The following is a 23,476-nucleotide window of genomic DNA, read 5'->3' on the forward strand; positions in this document are numbered from 1 at the left end:
GCTAGGCGCCGGTCCCACTGAGTCACCGCTCTGGCCCTCGAGTACCCTGTGGGGGGAGAGGTGAAGCAGGCCCGCCCCAGGGACAAACAGGGCGGAGAAGAGCAGGAGGAAAGTCAACAAAGGACGTGCGAAAGAGGGAACAGAGGCACAGCTGGTTGTACAGGCAGGCTCTGCACCACGCCCTTGCCCCAGCAGTCTCCCCAGACACCCCCCTCTCTCCTGCAGAGGCCATCGCACCGTCCCGACAGCCAGGGCCTGGGGAACCCTTGGACCCTGACAGCCCTTCTCCGGAAACTGAATAACCTGAGAACAGGCGAGTCAGAAACGGCTACAGTTTTCACCCACAGCAGTGGTACAGGCCATAAGCAGGCCAAGTGCACGAACCCTGCAGAATGCCAGAAGAGAGGGGATAGAAAACGCAAAACCCCTCTCCAGAGAGAACAGAATCCCAGAGCCCCAAAGGCACTGCTCAAGCAGCTAATCTCAACCTCGGGAAAAGAGCAAGACGGAAGGTCTCCATCCACCGGAGAGGTCAGCCCAAGGCCCTGTTTCCGGAAGCCAGCACATGTCTGGGCACACAGCTCTGAAACGAGCCAGCCCCCCCAAAACCCCTGATCCACACCTTCAGGAGGGGCCTTCCTGCTGTCACCTCCTGGGTCCCGGTGGGTGTCCGGTCCAGCCTGGCCTAGAACAACTTCAAACGTGGTCCCCGACACTGTGCCTTTTTCAGGCAACCAAATCCCCATCCCTCTGAATCACCACGGTGATTTTCTAAAATTACATTTCCAAGCCCCAACAGTGTAGAACAGGGCAGAGAAACACACGGAGGATGTTACTAACCAAAGGCTGCCTCGTGCTGTCTTTTCCTCCCAGAAAGGGAGAAGTTATTTCACATGTGCACACGCGTGTGCACACACATGTACGCATACACGCACATACATATAGGTTTTTCCCTGATACACAAAATTCTTTGTGAACTAGCTATGTCTAATTCTGCTGGACCCTTTTTTTGAAAAAGGAGAGAAAAGGAGCCACAAACACCAGTATATTTCTGCTAGGGCTGGCTGGCTCTAAACATTTCAACTTTGAACTTTCACATAGCTGTCACCAAAGGCCAGAACTTGGCCAAGCCCAAAAGACCACTGAAGGGTCAGATGTCTAGAATGTCGTAGATCCAGGAGAGCAGAATATCAGAAATTAGAAGCTGAATATCCTCTAGGCTTTTTTTTTTTTTTTTTAGGTTCCTGTTAACTTCTGATCTCTTTACTTTTGTGAACAGTTGCCTTAAAGTTACTTTTTTTAAGTCAAAATGTTTCTATCCCTTGCCCCATAGCAAGGCAAAAACCCTCTTGAGGAAGACAGGGTGACATTTTAAAGGGGCATCCAGAGGGTAGCAGAGGCGACTCTCCTGCAGTGATATTCTGAGCTGATGTGCGACACACACAACTGTGCCAGAGTTTCATAGTGTTTGTTTTGGTTTCAACATCTCAGACAAGACAGCTTCCAGATCCTTCACATCCCAGGCTGCAGCTGAACAATGTTCCACAGGGTGCCAACATGCTGGATATAGATTTTACCTAAAAGAAAAAGAAGAACCAGTCAATGCTCTCGGCAGAACCCTGCATCCATTCTGACCCTCACAGTCTCCATCCCATAGGCCACACTCACCCAACCACAGGACCTTTGAACATGCTATCTGGAAGGTAACTCCTTCTGTCCCTTCAGCTCCTCGCTCAGGATCCTAGCTCCCCATGCAGACCCCCTAGTACAGAGCTGCTTTTCTCCTTGTACTCCTCCTTCCTAGCAGTGCTACTGGTGTTTACTCCAGGGCTCCACAAAATTTTTCTGTCGAAATCCAGACAGTAAACATTTTCAACTTTGTGGGCCCTACATTCTCTGTGGCAACTACTCAACTCCACCCCTGTGGAACAAAAGCCACTGTGGATAATAGAAACATGCTTGAGCATGGCTGTGCTCCAATAAAACTTTATTTGTGGACACTGAGATTTTATTTGCAAATTTTTACAGGTCATGAAATGGTAGCCTTCTTTTAATTCTTTTTCAACCAGTAAAAATCATTCTTGGCTCACGAGCTGTGCCAAAACCAGGCAGGCAGCCATATTTAGCCCATGGGCCATAGTTTGCAAATCCCTGGTTTATGCAATTATCTGATTCACGTCTGGCTCTTGCTTAGGCTGGGGGCTCCTTGTAGGCAAGACCCATGTCTGAGCTCACTCATCTTTAAACCCCCGGCACCAACCACAATACCAGGAGTGAAAGAAAGCCTGGAAACTAAATCCACTCAAGACATCATCCAAAGAGACTCAGGAGAGGAGGGAAAATCTGTGAGGTCAGAGCCACCAATGTCCTCTGCTCATGTTTGATCATGGGCATCAAAAAATCATACATGTAAAAATAGTGGGGATTTAGGAGAATTTACAAAATAATGAATTTCTTTTCATAATGTTACATGACCCCAAATATAAATATTATCATCATCAGGTAACTATTTTCTAAAAGATAACAAACATCCTATTTTTAGGAAATACACACTTAAGTATTTGCCAGAAAGGAACATGATATATGTAACTTACCCTCAAATGGTTCAGGAAAAAAAAAAATCTGTATGTACACACACACAGAGCCATCATAAGGCGACTGAGGTGAAACATTATACCAGGAAAATTTGGGTAAAGAGTATACTATTTTGGGGAGCACCTGGGTGGCTCAGTCGGTTGAGCATCCGACTTCGGCTCAGGTCATGATCTCACAGAGACTTCAAGTCCCGCATTGGGCTCTGTGCTGACAGCTCAGAGCCTGGAGCCTGCTTCAGATTCTCTGTCTCCCTTGCTCTCTGCCCCTCCCCCACTTGAGTTCTGTCTCTCTCTCCAAAATAAACATTAACAAAAAAATGTTTTAAAAAAGAGTATACTATTTTTGTTTTTGCAACTTTTTTTAGGCTTGAAATTATTTAACAAAAGCTTTCAAGAAAAAAGAAAAAACCAGGGGCTCCTGGGTGGCTAAGTTGGTTAAGCATCTGAGTCTTGATTTCAGCTCAGGTTGTGATCTCACAGTTCACGACTTTGAGCCCCACACTGGGCTCTGTACTGACAGCACAGAGCCTGCTTGGGATTCTCCCTCTCCTCTCTCTCTCTACCTCACCCCCACTGTCTCTCTTAAATAAAAAATACACTTTTAAAAAAAGAAAAAACACAAAGATACACTCATATTGGCCACGAGGATACCCTACGCAGCAGACTGGTGGGCGGAAAAGACAAGTTGCCACAGCCGTGTCCAATCTGTGCAGGGTGGCTTTTTTCCAGCATCCACATGTGCCCTCCTCCCTTGGGCTGGGGAGTGGGAGCTAATCTCCCCCAAGTGACATCCACGGAGCCCAGATGCTCACCCCACTCTGCAGATGCAGACTGAGGACCTCAGATGTAAAGACACCCACCGGGGCTGCCCCCCTCCCACAAGAGTCAGGCTACATCCACCGCGGGTTCAATGTAGGGGGGCCAAGGGACTGGGGACCGAGCTTTCAAAGCTTCCAAAGACCAAGAAAGGGACCCGAGTGAAGGGACTGGATTCCCAATGGCTCCCCCGAAGCGGCCGTGCCTAGGAAGGGGAGCAGACTTGAGCGCTGGCCTGCTGAATCTGGGAGGAGCAGAGCATGAGGAGTCACAGAGGCACGGACTTCACGTAGGGCACACAGGCCGGAGACTCACCTTCTGATCCGGGGACATACATCTCAGGGATGCCGCGAGACCACACCCAGGGTCGTCCGCCAGGCCCCTGTCTGTGCCCACGCCCCCGGGCAGCCGCGAACACCCCTGTACTTATAGAATAAATGTGCTCAAAGGACGGAGTGGGACGGGGCGGGCGCAGGGGGCCCCCCATGAATCACCACGCTCTGCACAACTACTCAGCTCCTCCACAGCACAGTGGGACGGGGGGAAAGGAAACAAGAGTTTACACACACCTCCAGAGGGGAGCAGTCACCCTGGGTGCCTGCGATCGCCCTCAGGGGGGTCACCAGCTCTCCCCATCACAAGTCTGGGCCGTGGGGTTGGCTTCAGACTCTCCGGTGACGCTGTGACTCGGGAAGCTCCAGGGACCGTGGACACGGACACTAGGGCTCTCTGTTTCATCTCCCTGCCTCCCCAAGGCCATGCAGATTTGGGGTTCTCCCCCAGAGGGCCCCGTGGGGTGGGGGATAAGCTCACGGCTACAGCTTCCCTGGCTCTCCCTCCACTCGCGCAAACCCACACACATCACACATGCTGTCGACTCTCCCCCTCACTCCTCCCCGCCCCTCAGTCCGCCTTGGGCTGCTTCCTTTCAAACCCACCATGAGCTTCACCTCCTCTGGAAAGAGCTTCCTGCCCCGGCAAGGTAACCCTCCTGGCTGTCCACAGCACCCCGTTCTTTCCTCCCAGCGGTGCCCAGGTTTCTGGCTGTCCCTCCCCAACCCCTGCCCCGGGCTCAGCACAAGCTCCTGGGGCACAGGCCAGGTTCACCCAACCTCACTCACAGTGAATGGAATTAGCAGGCTCGTGAGCCGGACACACAGAGGTGGGGGATGCGCAGAGATTTCTAGAAGGACTCTCTCAGCCTCTTTCTCTCCCCCAGAACAGCCAAACTGCTAACAACACTCCTGCTTCATCAAGAAGAGAAACCCGGGAGAGTCTCAGAGCTGAGCCCCCCACCCTCCCTGGCAGCTCCCTGAGAAGTGAAGACACATTTGGGCTCCATACCCCATGCTTATTCCTTTCAAACCTCCAAGCATCCTGTGCAACGACACTGGGTTATAACCATCCCGGAGAAGGCGAAGAGCATGTCCCAACCTGTCTGTGTCCTGTGCTTTGTCTGTCAGCAGAAAAAAGCCCTCGGGGCGCCTGGGTGGCTCAGCCAGTGAAGCATCCGACTTCCGGCTCAGGTCATGATCTCAGGGTTTGTGGGTTCGAGTCCTGCATGGGGCTCCGTGCTGACAGCTCAGGGCCTGGAGCCTGCTTCGGACTCTGTGTCTCCCTCTCTCACTGCCCCCACCCCCCAAGAATAAATAACATTTTAAAAAAGAAGAACCCTCAACACACAGGGTGTTGCATCTCTGTACCTGTGAGCACCTAGCAGCCGACCTCTCTGCACAGCGGTCCAGGACACCTCAGGGAGGTGAGGCGAGGACCACCACTGCATGTCAACCGTGCTCCCACTTTCATCCAGGACACCAACCACAGTAAGGAGCAACCAAACAATGTGGCCAGCTTTTGCAAAAACATTGCTAAGATTATTTGTGCTAGGTTTTGGGTTGTTTCGTGGGTTTTTTTTTCCTTTGTTCTTTTCACTTGATTCTTCTGTAGCCCTATAAGCTCTGGTGTGTGTATGTGTGTGTGTGTGTGTGTACATGTGTGTAGGCAGGAGACAAGTCACATTCACTTAGTGGTAAATTCTCATCGCCATGCAAATTCCTGTTGGTATAGGTTCTCTGCTCAGAGACCTAAAACTCAAATAGTTTTACGGTGCATGATACCTTAGCGGAGGACTGCCCCCAGATGGCCAATACTGCTCTTCAAAGAAATAGAAACGTCCTCTGACATGCCCGTCTTTCAGACAGAAGCTCAGCCTGTACAGAAGAGGGCTGGCAGAGCATCGTCCAAGCAGGTAGGGGGGTGACCCCCTGCTGTTGTCTGAGGTCCAGGTAGGTTACTCTGGCATCCTCAGGGGAACCTGTGGGTCGCTGATTCCTTCCCGGCCTCAGAAGCTCACCATACCCCATTGCCCCCACAGCTGCCCACATGTTGATGCTCCTAACAGCTTCGTTCCTCACTCTAGAACCTTCGTTCCAGAAGACGAGGAAGCAGGGAACAGAAGGGCCATTTGAGCCCAACCTTCAAGAAGTCACTGCTCTGGGGCACCTGGGTGGTTCAGTCCATTAAGCATCTGACTTCAGCTCAGGCCATGATCTTACGGTCCATGAGTTTAAGCCCCGCATCGGGCTCTGTGCTGACAGCTAGGAGCCTGGGGCCTGCTTCAGATTCTGTCTCCTTCCCTCTCTCTGTCCTTCCCCAACTCTCTCTCTCTCTCTCTCAAAAATAAGTAAACATTAAAAAAAAACATTTTTTTAAGTCACTACTCTGTGCTTAGCAACTTCCATAAGGTGCCCAGGACTCTGAGCCCCAGGCTCAGTCTAGCACAAGTAAGTCAATCTGCTTTCTCCTGCTCCCAGCCTTGCCTCCAGGGGCCTCTTGCTGCAAACAGCCACCTAATGCCCTTTGTTCCAAAGACAAGATGCCAGGCACAGCGCTTGGCATCCCAGCGGAAAGCTCATGGCTTTCTAATGAGATTCCCACAGGAAGCTCTATTCACAAGAGGGTGGGAGGCGGGCACTTGTAGAATGCATGCCTGGATTCCCACAGGCCACATCTTTTCCAAACCTAAGAAGCAGAGGGACGTAGCATGCAAGCTTGGGCGGGAGGAGCAGTGGGTCTCCCCAGCTCCCAGCACCCACCTTTGCACCCCACGTGTCACAGCCGCCACTACCACCTACAGACAACCTGGAGGAAGGGTGGCACCTGCCTCGCCACCAGGGGACACGCCCAACGGGTGTCACAGGGGTCTCCTGTAGGAAAGTGGGGATGCACAAAGACCCAGAACATCAGCCACAGCCGCACGCCAGGCCAACCAAGCTCAAAGCACACACAGCCAGGGTTCAAACGCCTTTGGAAACATGGAACCATTCCAAAGCCCCAGGGTTCTCTGTACTCCGGTTAGCCGTCATTTATTTCCTCTAATTAGCCTTTTTAAGGACAGAACGGGGAACACATTTCCACAGACTTTGTTTCCCTCCACGCCCCCGCCCCATCTGGCCCTAAACGTTGGAGGTCTTATCTCATGGACTTGAACATCCCAGTTGCCCAGGAGCCTAAAAAGAGGGCTACGCACAGAAGTCAGGAAGCCCTGGCCACCTTCTCTCCATTTCCTGCCTGGCTGATGCGGCCAGGCTCTGCGTCCCAAAATGTCATCAAAGAACAGCACGTGTAATAGTATGGACCAAGTTACTGCTTCACTGCCCTGGGCACCGAAAACACGATTTTCCTCTTTGCAGTCACTCATAAAATAACCCAAGGTCATAATTCAGCTGCATCGATTTAAATGCAGTCTGTTTCCCAGAGGGAACCCCAATATTTCACTGAGCTAGGTCTAAACAGGAAAGACAAGTACTGTGAAGAGATTATCAGGGGCAGACAGAGAAGTTCTCAAAAAACACTAACCCGAACATAAAACTGGTCTTAAAATTCGTGTTCTTTCAAACTTATTGACCTATAAAGTTGTTTGTAACATTCCGTCCAGGTGGAAAACTGTTCCAAAGCAGCACGTGTAACACGGTCCTACTTCTACAAAAAAAGAAAATTCACAGATATGTACTCACACACACTCTAGTGGTTACCGTTAAGTAGTGAGATTACAGCAATCTGATTTTTCCTTTCTCTTCTCTGTAATGTCTATAGCACACATGACATCTGTAATAAGGAAAGCTGTCACTCTCAGTCTTCCTAAATGGTCGGTCATCTCTGGGCCTGAGGGCTAGAGCAGTCTTGTGTCTGGTGACCCAGCTCCAAGTTCGCTCACATCCTGGTATCATTTCAAACACAAACAACACAACCAGGAGCTGCTTGAAGTTCGACAGACAGGAGGATGGGTCCTGGTGATGAGGAAAGCCTGTGGGAGGCAGCTAAAGTAGATTGTTACAGAATAAACACTAGGGCGCCGGGGTGGCTCAGTTGGTTGCATGTCTGACTCTTGATCTCAGCTAAGATCTTGATCTCAGGGTCATGTGTTCAAGCCCCATGTTGGGCTGAAAAACACAAAAAAAAGAAAGAAAGAAAAAGAATGAAAAGGGGACCATGTCTACACGATTCAAAGATTAAAAAGATAGTAAGAGAATGCTGTGAGCAACGTTGGGACAATAATTTGAAAACTCGGATGAAGTGGAAAAAATCCCAGAAATACGACCCATATCAAAACTAACCCAAGAGGAAACAAAGACTATGTAGTCCTATCACTGTTCAAAGGACTGAACATCAATAGGGTTTTTTTTGGTTTTTTTTTTTTTTTTTTTTTACTCTTTGCACACAGAAAACATCAGGATCCGGTGAGTTTCAGCATGTTCTACTAAACATTTAGGAAACAAATAATTCTAATCTGATACAAACTGTTCCAGAGACACGGCAAATAAGGAACCTTCCCTACCTTGCTTTATAAGGAAAACGTGTCTTACTGGTAAAACATTTACCAAAGCCTGACAAAGATATCACAAAGTAGGAAAAGGACAAAGCAATCTTGGTCACTCAGACAACCAAAGAAAGCCCTAAATAACTATCATCAAAATAGAGGCAGCGACGTGCATGACAGGATAACACAATGACAATCACGCTCCTTTTGTTGCACAGACGCAAAGTTGGTTTAATATCAGAAAAATCTAACATAATTTCACCACCTTAACAGATGGAAGGTTAATAAACAGTATGACCGACCCTCTCAACAGAGCTAGAAAAGGCATTAAAATAAAATTTGACATTAGCAAACTAGGGACAGAGGGAACCTTTGCAGGAAAGAAATTCTACGAAACCCTACAGCCACAACCACTCTTAGTGGCCAGCATGGAAAGCACACACTTTAAGGTCAAGAATAAGGCAGAATGTCTATCGCTTCTATTTAACAATGATTTAGAGGCAGAGGCGCCTGGGTGGCTCAGTCCGTTAAGCGTCTGACTCTTGATTTTGGCTCAGGTCGTGATCTCACAGTTCAGGAGACCAAGCCCCGAGTGGGGTCTGTGCTTGGGATTCTCTCTCTCCCTCTCTCTCTCTGCCCCTCCCCTGCTCATGCTCTCTGTCTCAAAATAAATAAAGAAATATCTTTTTAAAAAGTCACCACGTGTTGAGGGGCCCCAAGTACTGCTGTGTCATGTGGAGCTGGAGCCACCCACTATGAAAGTGGCCAATGACCTACTCCAGAGCATATGCTCTGAGACCCTGTTTCTTTTTTTTTTTTTAATTTTATTTATGTTTGTTTATTTTTGAGAGAGAGAGAGAGAGAGAGAGAGAGAGAGAGAGAGAGAGAGCACGAGCTGGGGAGGGGCAGAGAGAGAGAGGGAGACCCAGAATCCGAAGCAGGCTCCAGGCTCCAAGCTGTCAGCACAGAGCCCAATGTGGGGCTTGAACTCAGGAACAAGGAGATCATGACCTGAGCCAAAGTCGGATGCTCAACCGACTGAGCCATCCAGGCACCCCTCAGACCCAGTTTTTTACCTGTTCTTGCCCTTGAAACAAACCAGGGAGCATACTCAGACTTTCGTAAAAGCAAACGTGAGGCTCCCGGGTGGCTCAGTCGGTTGAGCATCCGACTTCGGCTCAGGTCATGATCTCATAGTTCTTGAGTTCGAACCTCGCGTCGGGCTCTGTGCACACAGCTTGGAGCCTGGAGTCTGCTTCAAGTTCTGTGTGTGTCTCTCTCTCTGCCCCTCTCCCCTGCTCACACGTGCTCTTTCTCTCAAAAATAAACATTAAAAAAAAAATGTATTATCTGTTACCTAACACCTACCAGGGGGTTCAATTTAATCATCTGCTTTTAGAAACAAAATCACTATGCCGAAGACATACCTGCCTTCCTATGTTTACTGCAGCATTATTTATGACAGCCGAGACATGGAAACAACCAAAGTGTCCATCGACAGATGAAAAGATAAAGAAAATGTAGTGGGTATATATATATATGTAATGGAATATTATTCAGCATAAAAAAGAAAGAAATCCTGCCATTTGCAACAACATGGATGGACCTTGAGGGCATTATGCTAAGTAAAATATGCCAGACAGCGAAAGACGAATACAACATGATCTTACTCATATGTGGAATCTCAAAAAAAAACACCATACTCATAAGAAAAAGAGACCAGATTTGTAGTTAGCAGAGGTGGAGGGTTGGGGGTGGGGGACTCGGGTGAAGATGGTCAAAAGGTGCAAGCATCCAGTTAAGAGATAATACGTACTGGGGATAGCTGTGGCTAACACTGCCTTATGGTGTACCTGGAAATTGCTAACAAAGTACCAATGTCAATTCAGCGCGTACGGTCAGCCTAGAAGAGGCACTTGCTCCATTGTTTGAAGTACTAAGATGAGCCGTGGAATTTTCTTAATCTGACAGTGGTTTCAATACTTCTTTTCATGAAACCAGACACAATACCAATCCAGCAGTCTTTAAGCCACAATAATACTTGTGTCCATGTGCTCAGGAAAGGGCCCCTTTGGGGATGCCCAGGTGGCTCAGTGGTTAAGCATCCTACTCTTGGTTTCAGCTCAGGTCATGATGTCACAGTTCATGGGTTCGAGCCCCACATTGGGCTCTGCGCTTAAGAATGCAGAGCCTGCTTGGGATTCTCTGTCTCTCCTTCTCTCTCTGCCCCTCCCCCGCTCACCCTCTCCTTCTCTCTCTCTCAAAATAAACATTTAAAAAAATGTTAAAAAAAATAAAAGAAAGAAAGGGCCCCTTTTCCTACCTTACACTAAAGTACAAGCCTAAAGATAGACTATCTGGACAGATTGATTGATGCATTTCTTTGTTAGGGTCTTTTCCTATTTAGTGAGATGCAAGGCTTCCACAGCTAGTTCAGTCATGAAGTATGGATGAGATTCTATTTAAGTGTCTCAGCATCAAAACAGTACATTGAGCCCCGTAAGCCCACAAGGGCTCCCTACTGTATAATACTTCCAGGCCTGCAGGACACAGCAAACCCTCTTCATTGTGACTAATAACGAGGACACAGTTTTCTTCACGTTATGTTTTATTTCTGTGCATTGAACATGAGACAGATGAAATGGCTAAGCAATAAAACCAGTACGACCACGAACTTTCTTACGTGTATATTATGTGATAGTATGAATGAACATCACTGATTGTTCCCATTCTACTCAAAGGGCTACTATTTACCTAACATGCAAATTATAGCTAATGGTTTTGCTCTGCTATCTACTATAATCAATCCATGCTTTAATGTTTGTGTATTCTTAATAAAATGTAGGTGTGATTTTTTTTAATGTTTATTTGGGGGGTGGGAAATGTGAGCATGAGTGGGGGAGGGGCAGAAAGAAAGGGAGAGACAGGATCTGAAGCAGGATCCATGCTGACGGCAGACAGCCCGATGCAGGGGTCAAACTCACAAACCATGATATCGTGACCTGAGCCAAAGTCAGAGCCAAAGTTAAGAAACCGGCTGAGCCACCCAAGCACCCCCAAGAAAATAGCATTTTTTTAAGTTAAAAATACATACATATATTTGTAAAACACCTGGCAATATACGTAACAGAAACTTCTAAAACATTTATGGAGACATTTTTGAAAGTACTGAAAGACATTTTTCTTTAAATACCTAAGTAAATGGAAAGTCATCCCATATTCATGGACTGAAGGATTCTCACAAAGGGGCTGATTTCCCCCTAAACTGATGCATGGAGTCAAAATCCCAAACATGCTTTTGTTGAATCTGACAACTGATTTATAAAGAAGGGCCAAGAACAGCTGTGCTGACAAAGAACAAGTCAGGAGAGGTTGCGGAAGACTGGCCTTCTCAGGAATGGAAACGCTGCATGTGCTGGTTAATCTGACATGTCAACTTGACAAGAGTCACAAGGTGCCCTGACATTTGGTAAAACATTCTGAGTGTGTCTGTGAGGGTGTTTCTAGAGATTAACAATTTTATCAGTAGACCAAATGAAGTAGATTGCCTTGTCTGATGTGGGTGGGCCTCATCCAATCAGTTGGAGGCCGGAATAGAACAAAAGGCGGGTAAGAGGGAATTCACTCTCCCTGCTGACTGTTTTCAAGCTGGGCCACTGGTCTCCTCCCTCACTTGGAATAGGACTTACATCCCTGGCTCTCCTGGTTCTCAGACCTTCAGACTTGGACCTTTATAATAAATCTTTCTTTATGTAGATACATATCCTATTGGTTCTGTTTCTCTGGAGAGCTGTCCAGGGAAAACTCCAGCCTGGAGTTTGGGTCCAGCCTGGACCTGTATTCCCCTTTGTCGGCAATAACTGGAAACTTAAGCAAACAACTTCCTCTTCTCTGAGGCTTTGAGCCCTCGTCTCTAATCTACGCTCACCCCCGTCCTTACATTGAGAATCTCATACATCCAAAGAGCACACTCCAAAAGAATCCAAAACGCAAACTACAATCCTGAAGTCATAGAGTCATTCTGACTTTCCTACAGGCTCCCTTTCTCATCGGTAAATTCCAGCCAAGGAGTAACCCTCGCCCCACTCCACGCTCTCAGCCATCGGTTTTAGAGTGGCTGAAAGACAAGTGTCCACTTGTGGGCAGTCTGTGGCACAGGCAGCTGCCGGAACCAGATCCCCGCAGACAGTGCGCGACAAGCTCGTCGTCTGATATTCAGTCCCCCTTTTCTTCACGCAAAGCTGATTCCTCCAGCGTTCGCATTTGGGGAAAGTGGGAATAACCATTTCTCTGCCAGCTTGCTGGGTGCTGTGCATTCTAGGAAGGGATCAAAGCGGTTCCCCCCATAAGCAGAACGCCCCAAGGTCAAACACATAACCAAAGAACAAGGACACATGGACGCCACACCTGGCTTTGCGTTGTTTTCCAAGGTGAACCGTCCCACCACCCCAACACCCAAGGGCCCAAGGAGGAAGCTGCTGCCCTCCCCCCCCAACCCCCGTACCTGTATTTGATGTCAAATACTGTGGAGTCCTCATCCTCATCATCTTCTTCGTTCAGCGGGGCCATTTCCACTCGCTCGGCTGGAGTAGTGATGATGTCATACTTGCGGGTCTTCTTCAACCTCTTTCCCGACCTGGAGGAAGGGAGGCACGTTCCTGAGAACTCTATGATGCCCAGAGGTAAGTGACGTTGCCCCCTCCCGCTTGCTCCGGGCAGCCCTGGCAGACGTCCCAGCTCCTTCCCTTTCGGCCATGGGAACTCTTACAGATTCTGGACCTCGCCAATCCTCTTGGTCCTCACCTGCAAAGTGGAGATGATCATGCCTGCCCTGAGCACTGAAAAGCACAGTGAGCAAATAAATAGTACCCCAATGCAATATTTTTAAAAGGGCAAAATTAATGCAAAGAAAATCTGCGATGAGCCGAAGATGAAAATGTTCAATGAAGACAGGATCCAGCCCTGGGTGTGCATGGGCGTAACACATCTGTCCCCTTGCCCCCTCCCCCGACCTCCCCAAGCATAGATGTCACAGGTGGCACCGACAGGCCAACCAGGTGGGATCTGGGTCAAGGCTCAGGCACTCTCCACCTGTGTGATCTCAGGCAAGTCGGTTAATCTCCCTAAGCCTCAGTTTCCTCCTAAATAAAATAGGATACAGACAGTATTTGCCCCTCACAGCCAAGAGAGAATTAAATGAGATGGTGAATTCAAGGAGCCTACACACAGGAGGCTCTCAGCAAAAATTACTGTTAGTAAAAATAATAAACAAACAGAAGTGCTATAGCCTCTCTCAGATGACAAGGGCTTGTAAAAAGAACAAGTCAATATCATTTCCAGCATGAGGATTTATGGGGACAGTGAGTTATAACACGAAGCTTTTACCTCTGGGATGGTAAAGGGTCACCGCGAGCCACCGGGAAAGTGCTAAGACACGTCCTTCCGTCTCTGGCGTTAGTCACTCTGCACGAAGGATGCTACATTTATCAGGGCAGGGCTGAAAGTTTATAATGCCACTGGGAATGATACTATTATCATGACTACTGATGCTCTTTGCATTTATTTCTCCACTATCTTGACTATTTTCCCAAATGCCTTGTATTCTACGGTGTCTCTCCGTTTTGACTACATCTGATACTGTCTATGAGAAGCCAGACAACCTCCCCCTGCAAATAATCATAAATGGGGCACTGAAGAATCGTACACTCTGCACATTCCTCCTGCAGACTGTCAGCTCTTCCCAGGTGGTGACCACATCCAGGATACACGCAAGACCTCTTTGTCCCCCACATGCAGAAATTCTTTGCTCAGTTTGTAAAATGATGAAATAAGAAATTCACTTTAAGGTTTCTTTTTTGTATATCATTTTTTAAGTTTATTTCTTTATTACTGAGAGAGACAGAGCACGAGCAGGGGAGGGGCAATAGAGAGAGAGGGAGACACAGAATCCGAAGCAGGCTCCAGGCTGTCAGCGGTCAGCACAGAGCCCAATGCGAGGCTCGAACCCACGAACCATGAGATCATGACCTGAGCCGAAGTCAGATGCTTAACTGACTGAACCCCCCAGGCGCCCCAACTGTCAGGTTTCTCATAATTTCTTAGCAACAGCAAATTGTTCTTGTCTTACCTGGTATGATTTACCAAAAACATGAAAGTGTCACTTACGTAGAAAAAGTAGATATTTATCTGTATGTGTACCTGTATCTTCGGCATAAAGCACCCTATACAACCTCTAGTACCTCCTCCTTGTGGTTTTTCAGGGAGAGACTTCGAGAGACAGGGAGAAACCAGCTATAAATTCTGATGATTGGGGCACCTGGGTGGCTCAGTCGGCTAAGCATCCGACTTTGGCTCAGGTCATGATCTCGCGGTTCATGAGTTTGAGTCCCACATCGGGCTCACTGCTGTCAGCCTGTCAGCACAGAGCCCACTTCGAATCCTCTGTCCCCACCCCTCTCTGCCCCTCCCCCATTTGCCTTCTCTCAAAAAGATATGAAACATTAAAAATAAAAAGTCTGCTGATCACCACACCCTACCATAAAGCTATCTGCCCTCCCTGGACAGACACACACACACACACACACACACACACACACACACACACAGAGGCATGGGTGTGATTGCTTGTATTTCAAATGTGAGATGAGGCATGGTACCAGTACCAAGCTTGGGGGGTAAGAGGGGCACAGCCAGTCGCCTCCCCAGTGGTCCTGGACAATGGCATTTTAGAAGGAGGCTTTATGCAAGAGTATAAACACTAACCTTGTAAACACCACTAGTCCTACATTCTCAACCCTCAACAGACTCTTCTTTTCTATCCACCTCCCCCCAAAGGAGTAAAATAAGTCTCTGCCTTCTGCCCTAGCTGACTCATAATCTTTGACCAACTCCATCTCCAATACTGGACAGGGGAGATTAGAAACAGCTCCAGATGCCACAAGCCACCCAAGACAAAGGCACAAGGAACCACCCATCCCCAAGCCCTGAAGACGGGTCAACATCCCCATCTATGCAGACCCTCACACCACACCTTTGTCAGGAAAACAGCCCCACATCTCCACCCAGATGACTCACAGCTGTTCAGAGCTCTCTGCAAAGCCTGGCTTTGCAAAGGTTTTTGCCCAAAGAGACTGACAGCCTGATGGTTTCGGGCTGAGGAATCACAGTGCTGTTTGTAGCTCTTTTTCGGGTACAAGGAAGCCTAGAAAATGCGAAATCTGATCTGAAAACCTCGTTGTACACTCGGAACTTGAAACCTAATTTAGTCATCGGCCCTGGAGCAGGACTGACTGCTGACTCTGGAAGAAGGTTCTGGAGGCTCTGACTTTAGCTCTGCTTCATGGGAGTGGATCCCTATCACCCCTAAAATCACCTCCCTTCTTCCTGATGGTTTATAGAGTCTCGTCATGAGAAAATTAACTTAGCTAGTTTAAAGTAAGACCCTTGAACAGTTACCCAGGGGAGAAACTGGAAAACACCACCAGCTTCTAGAATGTCACGGCCTACTTGGTTTAATGCCACCCATTCCAACCATGTGACCTCAGCAAATAATTTTAAACCCCAAGATTACACCAAAGGTGTAATGGTTAATTCTATATGTTAATTCTGTATGTCAACTGCCACAAGGCGTTCAGGCATTTCATCAAACATTACTTCTGGGTGTTTCTGTGAGGGTATTTCTGGATAAGATTAACATCTGAATTGACAGACTAAGTAACAGACTGCTCTCCTCGGTGTGGTGGGCCTCATCCAATCAGCTGAAGGTCTGACCAAAACATAAAGACTGACCTCCCTGCCTGACTGCCTTTGAGCTGGGACATTGTTTTTTGTTTGTTTCTTCCCTATGTTGACAATTAAGCTGAAAAGCTAGCTTTTCTTGGGTTTCAGGCCTGCCAGCCTTGGGATGGGAACTTACACCACTGCAAGCTCTTGGGTTTCTAGATTGCACGTTCTCCTTGCAAATCTTGGAACTTGTCAGCCTCCTTAATCTTGTAAGCCAATTACTTAAAAAAAAAAAATTATATATATATATATATATATGTATATGTATACATGTATATATACATATATATATATATATATAAATCTATTGACTGATTATATACAAGTGATTAATGTTTTAACAGTATAATTCAGGTGTTACATATTGATATATGTTCCATGGCTCTTAGAAAGATAGATCGATCCATCCATCCACCCATTGACCCTCTTGGTCCTGTTTCACTAGGAGGACCCTGACTAGGGACAAGAGGCCACTAACAAGGGCCCTCGTGCATGCTTTAAATGCCAGTTCTGACGTAATGAGCTGAAGAAATTACATTTCAAATGATCAGCTCTCTGAGACACAGAAACATCACAAACAAGGAGCGATGTCACTGTTCCATGGCTGGATGTGTTAACAGGGAAACTGGGACCCAGTGAGAGGTTGAAGAGACCCAGACGCATGGACAGAGGCCTCCAGGGACAAGTGCCTTCGGTGGAGGGGGGCGGTCACAGTCAATGCACAAGCTACGCACGCATTCAGGTGGGGCGGGATGGGAGGCTCCCCACATATTTGTCACCGGAGGAGGCGAACCCCTCCTTTCCTAGCAGTGCCCAAGTCAGAAGCAGAGAAACGCGTGAACAGTCAGTGAGCATTTCCCGCAGACTCCAAGGGTCCTGGGGCTGGAGAACAGTGTCATCCTGCTTCAGGGAGGGAGAACGGGAGAAAACAGAAAATGGATAGTTCTCCAGCCCGAATAACTTCACCCAGTCCTGCTCTGTCTTCTCTGAGTGTGGACACTCTAACATGTCTTTTCTAATTAATACCAGTCCACGACAGGTGAGCTCTTGCTGGGCTAAGTCATTTACACATACGATCACGTGTCACAGCTCATCAAGCACTCTATAAGGTGCCGCCGCCTGCCTCACAACTGAGGAAAAGGGGGCTCAGAGAGGTTGATGTTCCCACGGCCAAGGCCAAAGGCTGCCCCAGAACAAAGCTCCCTGGCGGTCACCTTGAACCACCCGTGCCTGCCAGGAGGCAAGGCACCAGCTGTCTCTAGATACTTCCTGCTCACTCTCAAACGCAAGCCCACTCTGCACCCCCACCAGACTCCACCCCCACTCCATGTTAACACCAAGAAACTCTCTGCCCTTCTAGAACCTGCCACTTAACAGAGCTCGCACATTCCTACTCCAAATTGATCTGCACACACTCCTAATGAACTCGCTCTAAATCGTGGACCCTCAGGACGTGAGTCAGTTCAAAGCAGGCCAGTTTCCATTTCCTCCCTCCTTTCGGCGTCTACATCTTCAGGGGCCTGGGTGAGTCCCCTTCCCACGTAGTCCCCGCGGTTGAGGGGACCTGGTCACCTACCACACCCCCAGTTCCAGGAGTAGCTGTGGGACTGAAGCCCGAGCCAATCAGTGTGTTGCAATCCCCAGGCCACGGCAAGAGGGGCGGGACCGGGGACCAATCAGAGCCAATGGCCTTTTGCTAGGAAGGCTGGACCGGGGGCAGTAAATGCTCCATCCACTGGTCTTGAGACCCAAATGAAGCAAGCCATCTTGCCACCTTCTGGAAATGGAAAGTAAAGGGGTGCCTGGGCAGCTCAGTTGGTTAAGAGTCAGAGTTTGGCTCAGGTCATGATCTCACAATTCAGGGGTCAAGCCCCACGTCCGGATCTGTACCTAGAGTGTGGAGCCTGCTTGGGATTCTCTCTCTCTCTCTCTCTCTCTCTGCCCCTCCCCCACTCATGCTTTTTTCCTGTCTCTCTCTCAAAATAAACAAATAAACTTAAAAAGAAAAAAAAGAAATGGAAAATAAAGCCCATATGGCAGAAGGCAGATTGGGAGGGAGAGAGATCAAGTTCCAAATCTACTATAAAGCCAGCCCTCCTTGGGGCGCCTGGGTGGGTCAGTTGGTTGAGCATCTAACTTCAGCTCAAGTAACAATCTCACCATTCATGAGTTCAAGCCCCACGTCGGACTCTGTGCTGACAGCTCAGAGCCTGGAGCCTGCTTCGGATTCTGTGTCTCCCTCTCTCTCTGGCCCTCCCCCACTTGCACGCACGTGCTCTCTCTCTCTCTCTCTCTCTCTCTCTCTCTCCATCTCTCTTTCAAAAATAAACATTAAAAAAATTAAAAATAAATGAATAAATAAATAAAATAAAGCCAGCCCTCCTTGACAGCTACCAAAGCCAGCCTGGGCTGAGGTTTCTGTCACACACCACATGGAGAATCCAAACAGTCACAGGATTCTGACGGAACGAAGGCAGGCACAGCATGAAGTGAAACCATCGCTGTAACAATACAAACCATCTTGGGATTTTCCTACCTGCTAACGGTAAAACTTCCACATGTACATACAATTTCATTTCTTCTAACCCTTCAAAACCCCAGGACTCATCCCTGCTCTAGAAAGAAAGAACCCATACATACAAAGTGCCTCAGTGACAATATCCTAAACATTTCTGCTTAGAGCCACCGGGGAACAGGTTTTCCAAGAACACAAACATCCTGGTGACTCCTTCCCACAGGGATGTTTTATAAGCACACTGGCCTGCGAAAAAGGCCAAGGCCACATGGCCACAAAGACTCTGAAGTCCCCTGAGTCTCTCCAGGGGACAGTGCGTCAGCTTGTGGGCACAGCCCTCATCTCGGTCACCAACCTGAGGAAGAAAGTTCTAGACACCTGGTTCTAGAGCCCAGGTGCAGAGTCAGATCTGAGTTCATAACCCAGCAATTCTATACACAGGCCTGTTTCCACAGTCATATACAGGGGTGGGGGTGGGGGGGCAGGCAGGGGAGGAGCCTGCCAAAACTGTCAGGCATACAGCTTCCAGCTAAAGAAGATTCGAGAATCAAAGAAGGGAAAAGATGCAGCTGGCCTGTGCTCTACAGCATGGCCCCGTTGACACCATTTCTCTTCAGTGAATGAGGTCCCTTTATTATTTTATTTATCCATTTTTTGAGAGAGAAAGAGAGAGAGAGACAGAGTGCTTGGAGGAGGGGCAGAGGGGGGGGGAGAGAAAATCCCAAGCAGGCTCCGTGCTGTCAGTGCAGAGCCCCACCCGAGGCTTGGAACCATGAGATCATGACCTGAGCCGAAATCAGGAGTTCGACACTTAACTGACTAAGCCACCCAGGCGCCCGTGGAACAAGGTCCCTTTGAACCAGATGGCCTCAACGAAGAGATGGCAAGCGGTGGCTTTAAGTAAATGTTCACATTGTGTTTCACAGGAAGAGGCAAGACCAGAGAAGTTCTAAGAGACAAATGATCCTTCCACAGGAGCCAAAACACACATTTCTAACAAGGCAGAGGAGAAGTTCAAGATTCTTTTACTCTGAAATGTGATCCTAAAGCCAGAGGATTTGTTTACGCAGAGGCCCTGTCAGCAGCTGCCCAGAAGCGGGTTTCCCAGTGAGGGGGGGCTGTTCCGCTTATGCAAACACAGAGGCCGGGGAGCAGAGCATCGGGGCTCAGCGGGCCAACGTGGAGGGGGGCCTTCCGTCCCTGCCCTTCCCCGCGAGGAGGAACAAAACTAAACCAACCCTTAAGGGTTAGTTTGTTATGAGAAATCCAGCTGGGGGTGCAGCAGTCAGATCCATAGACTGCACATCCAGAGATGGGGTTTGGACCTTGGCTCCCCAATTCCTCTGTTATGTGCCTCCGGATGACTCACTCCCCTGAATCTTTAAAAAAAAATTTAAACTTTAATGTTTATTTATTTTTGGGAGACAGAGAGAAACAGAGTGCAAGCAGGAGAGGGGCAGAGAGAGAGGGAGACACAGAATCCGCAGCAGGCTCCAGGCTCCGGGCCGTCAGCACAGAGCCCGACGCGGGGCTCGAACTCATGAACGGAGAGATCATGACCCGAGCCGAAGTCAGATGCTTAACTGACTGAGCCACGCAGGCGCCCCTGAATCTTAATCTCATGTCCATTGGTACCGCTGGCCAGGCTCAGTTGGGGTTCTGGTGATGGAGCCTCATGGTGCCTCCCACCTCACCCACTCCATGGGCCACAGCACGCCCGTTTCCCCCACGAGGCCTTCCCAGGACACCCCACAGAGGTCAGGTTTCCTGCTGCCTCAGATTTCTGTGATCTCCACTCGCAGACACTGCCCCCGCTGTGGGGCACCATCCGCATGTGACTCTGAACCACGTGTGGCCCTCTTGCATCACTGTTCCGCTCGGGTGACAGTAATAGCAGCCACCACAATGGGGCAATACTCAGTGCCAGGCATCACCTGCGTACTCCTAGTGGAGCCTCCGGCCATCATGGAGTCAAGGAAACAAAAGCCAGGAGGTACTGAGCGACCTGCCCCGCGAGTGGGGCTCAAAGCTACGTCTACCACATTCCAGAACCCAGGCTCTTCACACTCCAACAGAGAGCAGGAGACGCACCGGGGACACCGGGGATCCCCACAATGTCAGACAGCAAGAATGCAATTGCAAATTCTTGTCGTCGCCCCCTGCCTCCTCCACCACCGAAAAACAACCGACGGAGGACCGTGCCAGCAAAGGGAGGGTGCGCCGTGCTTCCGACGACAAAGTGTCCACGCCAATGTCATGCCTCTCATGTTAATCTACAAGTTTAACGAAATCCAATAAAATACAGACAGATTTTTGTTGGGGGATCTAGATGAGTTAGTCCCAAAGCTCAGAGAAGGGGGAAAAATGGATAACAAGAATAGCTAGGAAAATTCTGGAAAAGAGGAGTTTGAAGGGAACCTGATCCTAAATAGGGTTTACCTAAGCCTGGGGGTTGGGAGGGAGATGGGGGTTCTGCTAATGGGCTCAGAGTTTCTTTCTGGGGTGATGAAAATCTTCTAAATTGATTGGGGTAATGGTGCGCAAGTCTGTGCATGCACTAAAAACCATGAATTGGACAATTTAAATGGGTGAATTGTGGGATATGAGAATTATCTTATAAAGCTGTTACTAACGACAGGGAAAGACAGGGGCACCTGGGTGGCTCAGTTGGTTAAGAGTCTGACTTCAGCTCAGGTTATAATCTTGTGGTTCATGAGTTCAAGCCCCACGTCTAGCTCTGTGCTGACAGCTACGAGCCTGGAGCCTGCTTCAGATTCTGTGTCTCCCTCTCTCTCTGCCCCTCCCTGGTTCGCACACTCTGTCTCTCTCAAAAATAAACAAACATTTAAAAAAAATTTTTTAACGTAAACATGGGGTGCCTGGGTGGGTCAGTCAGTTAAGCATGACTGCTGATTTCAGCTCAGGTCTTGATCTCACAGATTGTGGGTTTGAGCCCCACATCAGGCTCTGAGCTGACAGCACGGAGCCCGCTTGGGATTCTCTCTCTCCCCCTCTCTCTCTGTCCCTCCCCCACCACACACACACACACACCCTCTCTCTCTCAAAAAATAAACATTTTTAAAAAATAGGGAAAGATATGTATTTATTTACATGTGTCTGTACATACATTACACTCATTTCTCTACTTTTAAAACCTCCCAGGAAAGAGACACAGGAAATTGATGGCAAGCAGAGAAGAAAGCGTGGTGGCTGAGGGGACAAGAGGTAAGAAGGACATTATTCACAATATATTCTTTGGCTCCTCAGGAATTTTGAACCATGTGAACATACGATCTATTTTTAAAAGGAACAAACGAGGAAGTAAAATTCAAAGTCAGTAATTAAAAAAATACTTTAAATGCATCAGGCCTGCTCTCCCCTTGGAGCTGGCCCAGGGGCCCCTCTGCTCCGCCCAGAGGCCTCATGTTGCCTCCCCTCATCTGGGGACTTTAGGAGCCAAACCCAGCAACCGAACCTTTCCTGCACCCTGGCTGATTTCATTTTTAAGCCCATTAAAGTAGGTCTGTAGCTCAAGGACCAGCTTGCTGCAGAAACCACACTACTTGTCACAAAGAGCATGTCACCTCTGACATTTAGAAAAATTAACAGGGGCCCCTGGGTGGCTCAGCTGTTGAGCATCCGACTTTGGCTCAGGTCATGATCTCACGGTTCATGGTTTCAAGTCCCACATGGAGTGAGCACGAGCCCCGCCTCAGGTGAGCTCAAGCCCCACTTTGGGTGAATTCCACTTCTCTCTCCCTCTCCCTCCCTCTCTCCCTCTCTCTCTACTCCCTGTCCCCCGCCGTCGTAGGATTCTCTCTCTCTCTCCACCCTCGCCCACCTGCGCCCTCTCTCCCTCAATAAAAATAAAATATTTAAAAACAAAAAAAATTAATAAAGAAAATAAGAACGAAATGGGGTGGGGGACAGAACCAAGAAGCTGCTGGGAGCTGGCTGAGATGCCACACAGCCTTAATGCCTAGTGGGGCTTCTGCTCTGGGGTCAGGGGCTTTTCCCATTTTTCCCTCTGACCTTGACCCCTGCACCTCCAACCTCAGAGCGTAAGACATAACTACTGAGGCTTCCCTAGAAAACTAAGTAACCTCGGGGTGCCCAGGTGGCTCAGTCAGTTGAGCGTCTGACTCTCGATTTCGGTTCAGGTCATGATTCCAGGGTCATGAGATCAAGTCCTGCATCAGGAAGATTCTCTCTGCCCCTCTCCCCTTCTCTCTCTCTCAAAATAAATAAATAAATAAATAAATAAATAAATAAATAAATAAATAAATAAATATTTTTTAAATTAAAATAAAGAAAACTAAGGCGCCTGGATGGCTCAGGTGATTAAGCCTCCAACTTTGGCTCAGGTCTTGATCTTGCAGTTCACGAGTTTGAGCCCCACGTTGAGCTCTGTGCTGACAGCTCAGAGCCTGGGACCTGCTTCGGATTCTGTGTCTCCCTCTCTCTCTGCCCCTCCCCTGCTCACGCATGTACACGTGCTCTCTCTCTCTCTCTCAAAAATAAATAAAAACATTTTTTAAAAATTAAAAAAAAAGAAAACTAAGTAAAGAACTAAGTTCTTTCTGAAGAAAGAACCCAATTCCAAAACCCACCTTCAAGCTTCCCTGCAGGAAGGAACAACAGTGCTGTCCCTGGAGAATAGGTCTAGGATTAGCCCCCAGCTCAGGAGGCAAGGCCAGCGCCACTGCTCACCAAGGCCGGTGGCCAGGATACAATTCCCAAGTACAACCCTCCTTCCTGGGGCCTGGCCCCTGCGCCCCACCCAAAACCTTCCTTTTAAAGCAGTTGAAACAAGCCACTGAAGGAGGTAAACACGCTAAGCTCCAACAGGAACCTCATCGCGCTAAGCTCCAGATGGGCACCTGGGGACTGATGGTCAGGTCCATGAGACAAAGCTTTTCCTCCAGCACAGTGTGAGCTTCAAGGTCTCCA

The 23,476-nt window shown here is 48.5% G+C and overlaps 1 protein-coding gene across 1 annotated transcript in view; it reads right to left on the reverse strand.

Annotated features, from left to right (window-relative positions):
• Window positions 1–988: 988 nt before the first annotated feature.
• FAM174B (family with sequence similarity 174 member B) overlaps window positions 989–23,476 on the reverse strand; it is a 34,070-nt gene continuing 11,582 nt past the window's right edge. Inside the window, exons 2-3 of the mRNA XM_053223595.1 lie at window positions 12,734–12,865; window positions 989–1,577 (exon numbers count right to left, since the gene is read on the reverse strand). Of these exons, the coding sequence (XP_053079570.1) occupies window positions 1,574–1,577; window positions 12,734–12,865 (136 nt within the window). The 3' untranslated portion in view covers window positions 989–1,573. The remainder of the gene's footprint in view (window positions 1,578–12,733; window positions 12,866–23,476) is intronic.

Source organism: Acinonyx jubatus, chromosome B3 (genome assembly GCF_027475565.1).
Source record: "Acinonyx jubatus isolate Ajub_Pintada_27869175 chromosome B3, VMU_Ajub_asm_v1.0, whole genome shotgun sequence".
NCBI lineage: Eukaryota > Metazoa > Chordata > Mammalia > Carnivora > Felidae > Acinonyx > Acinonyx jubatus.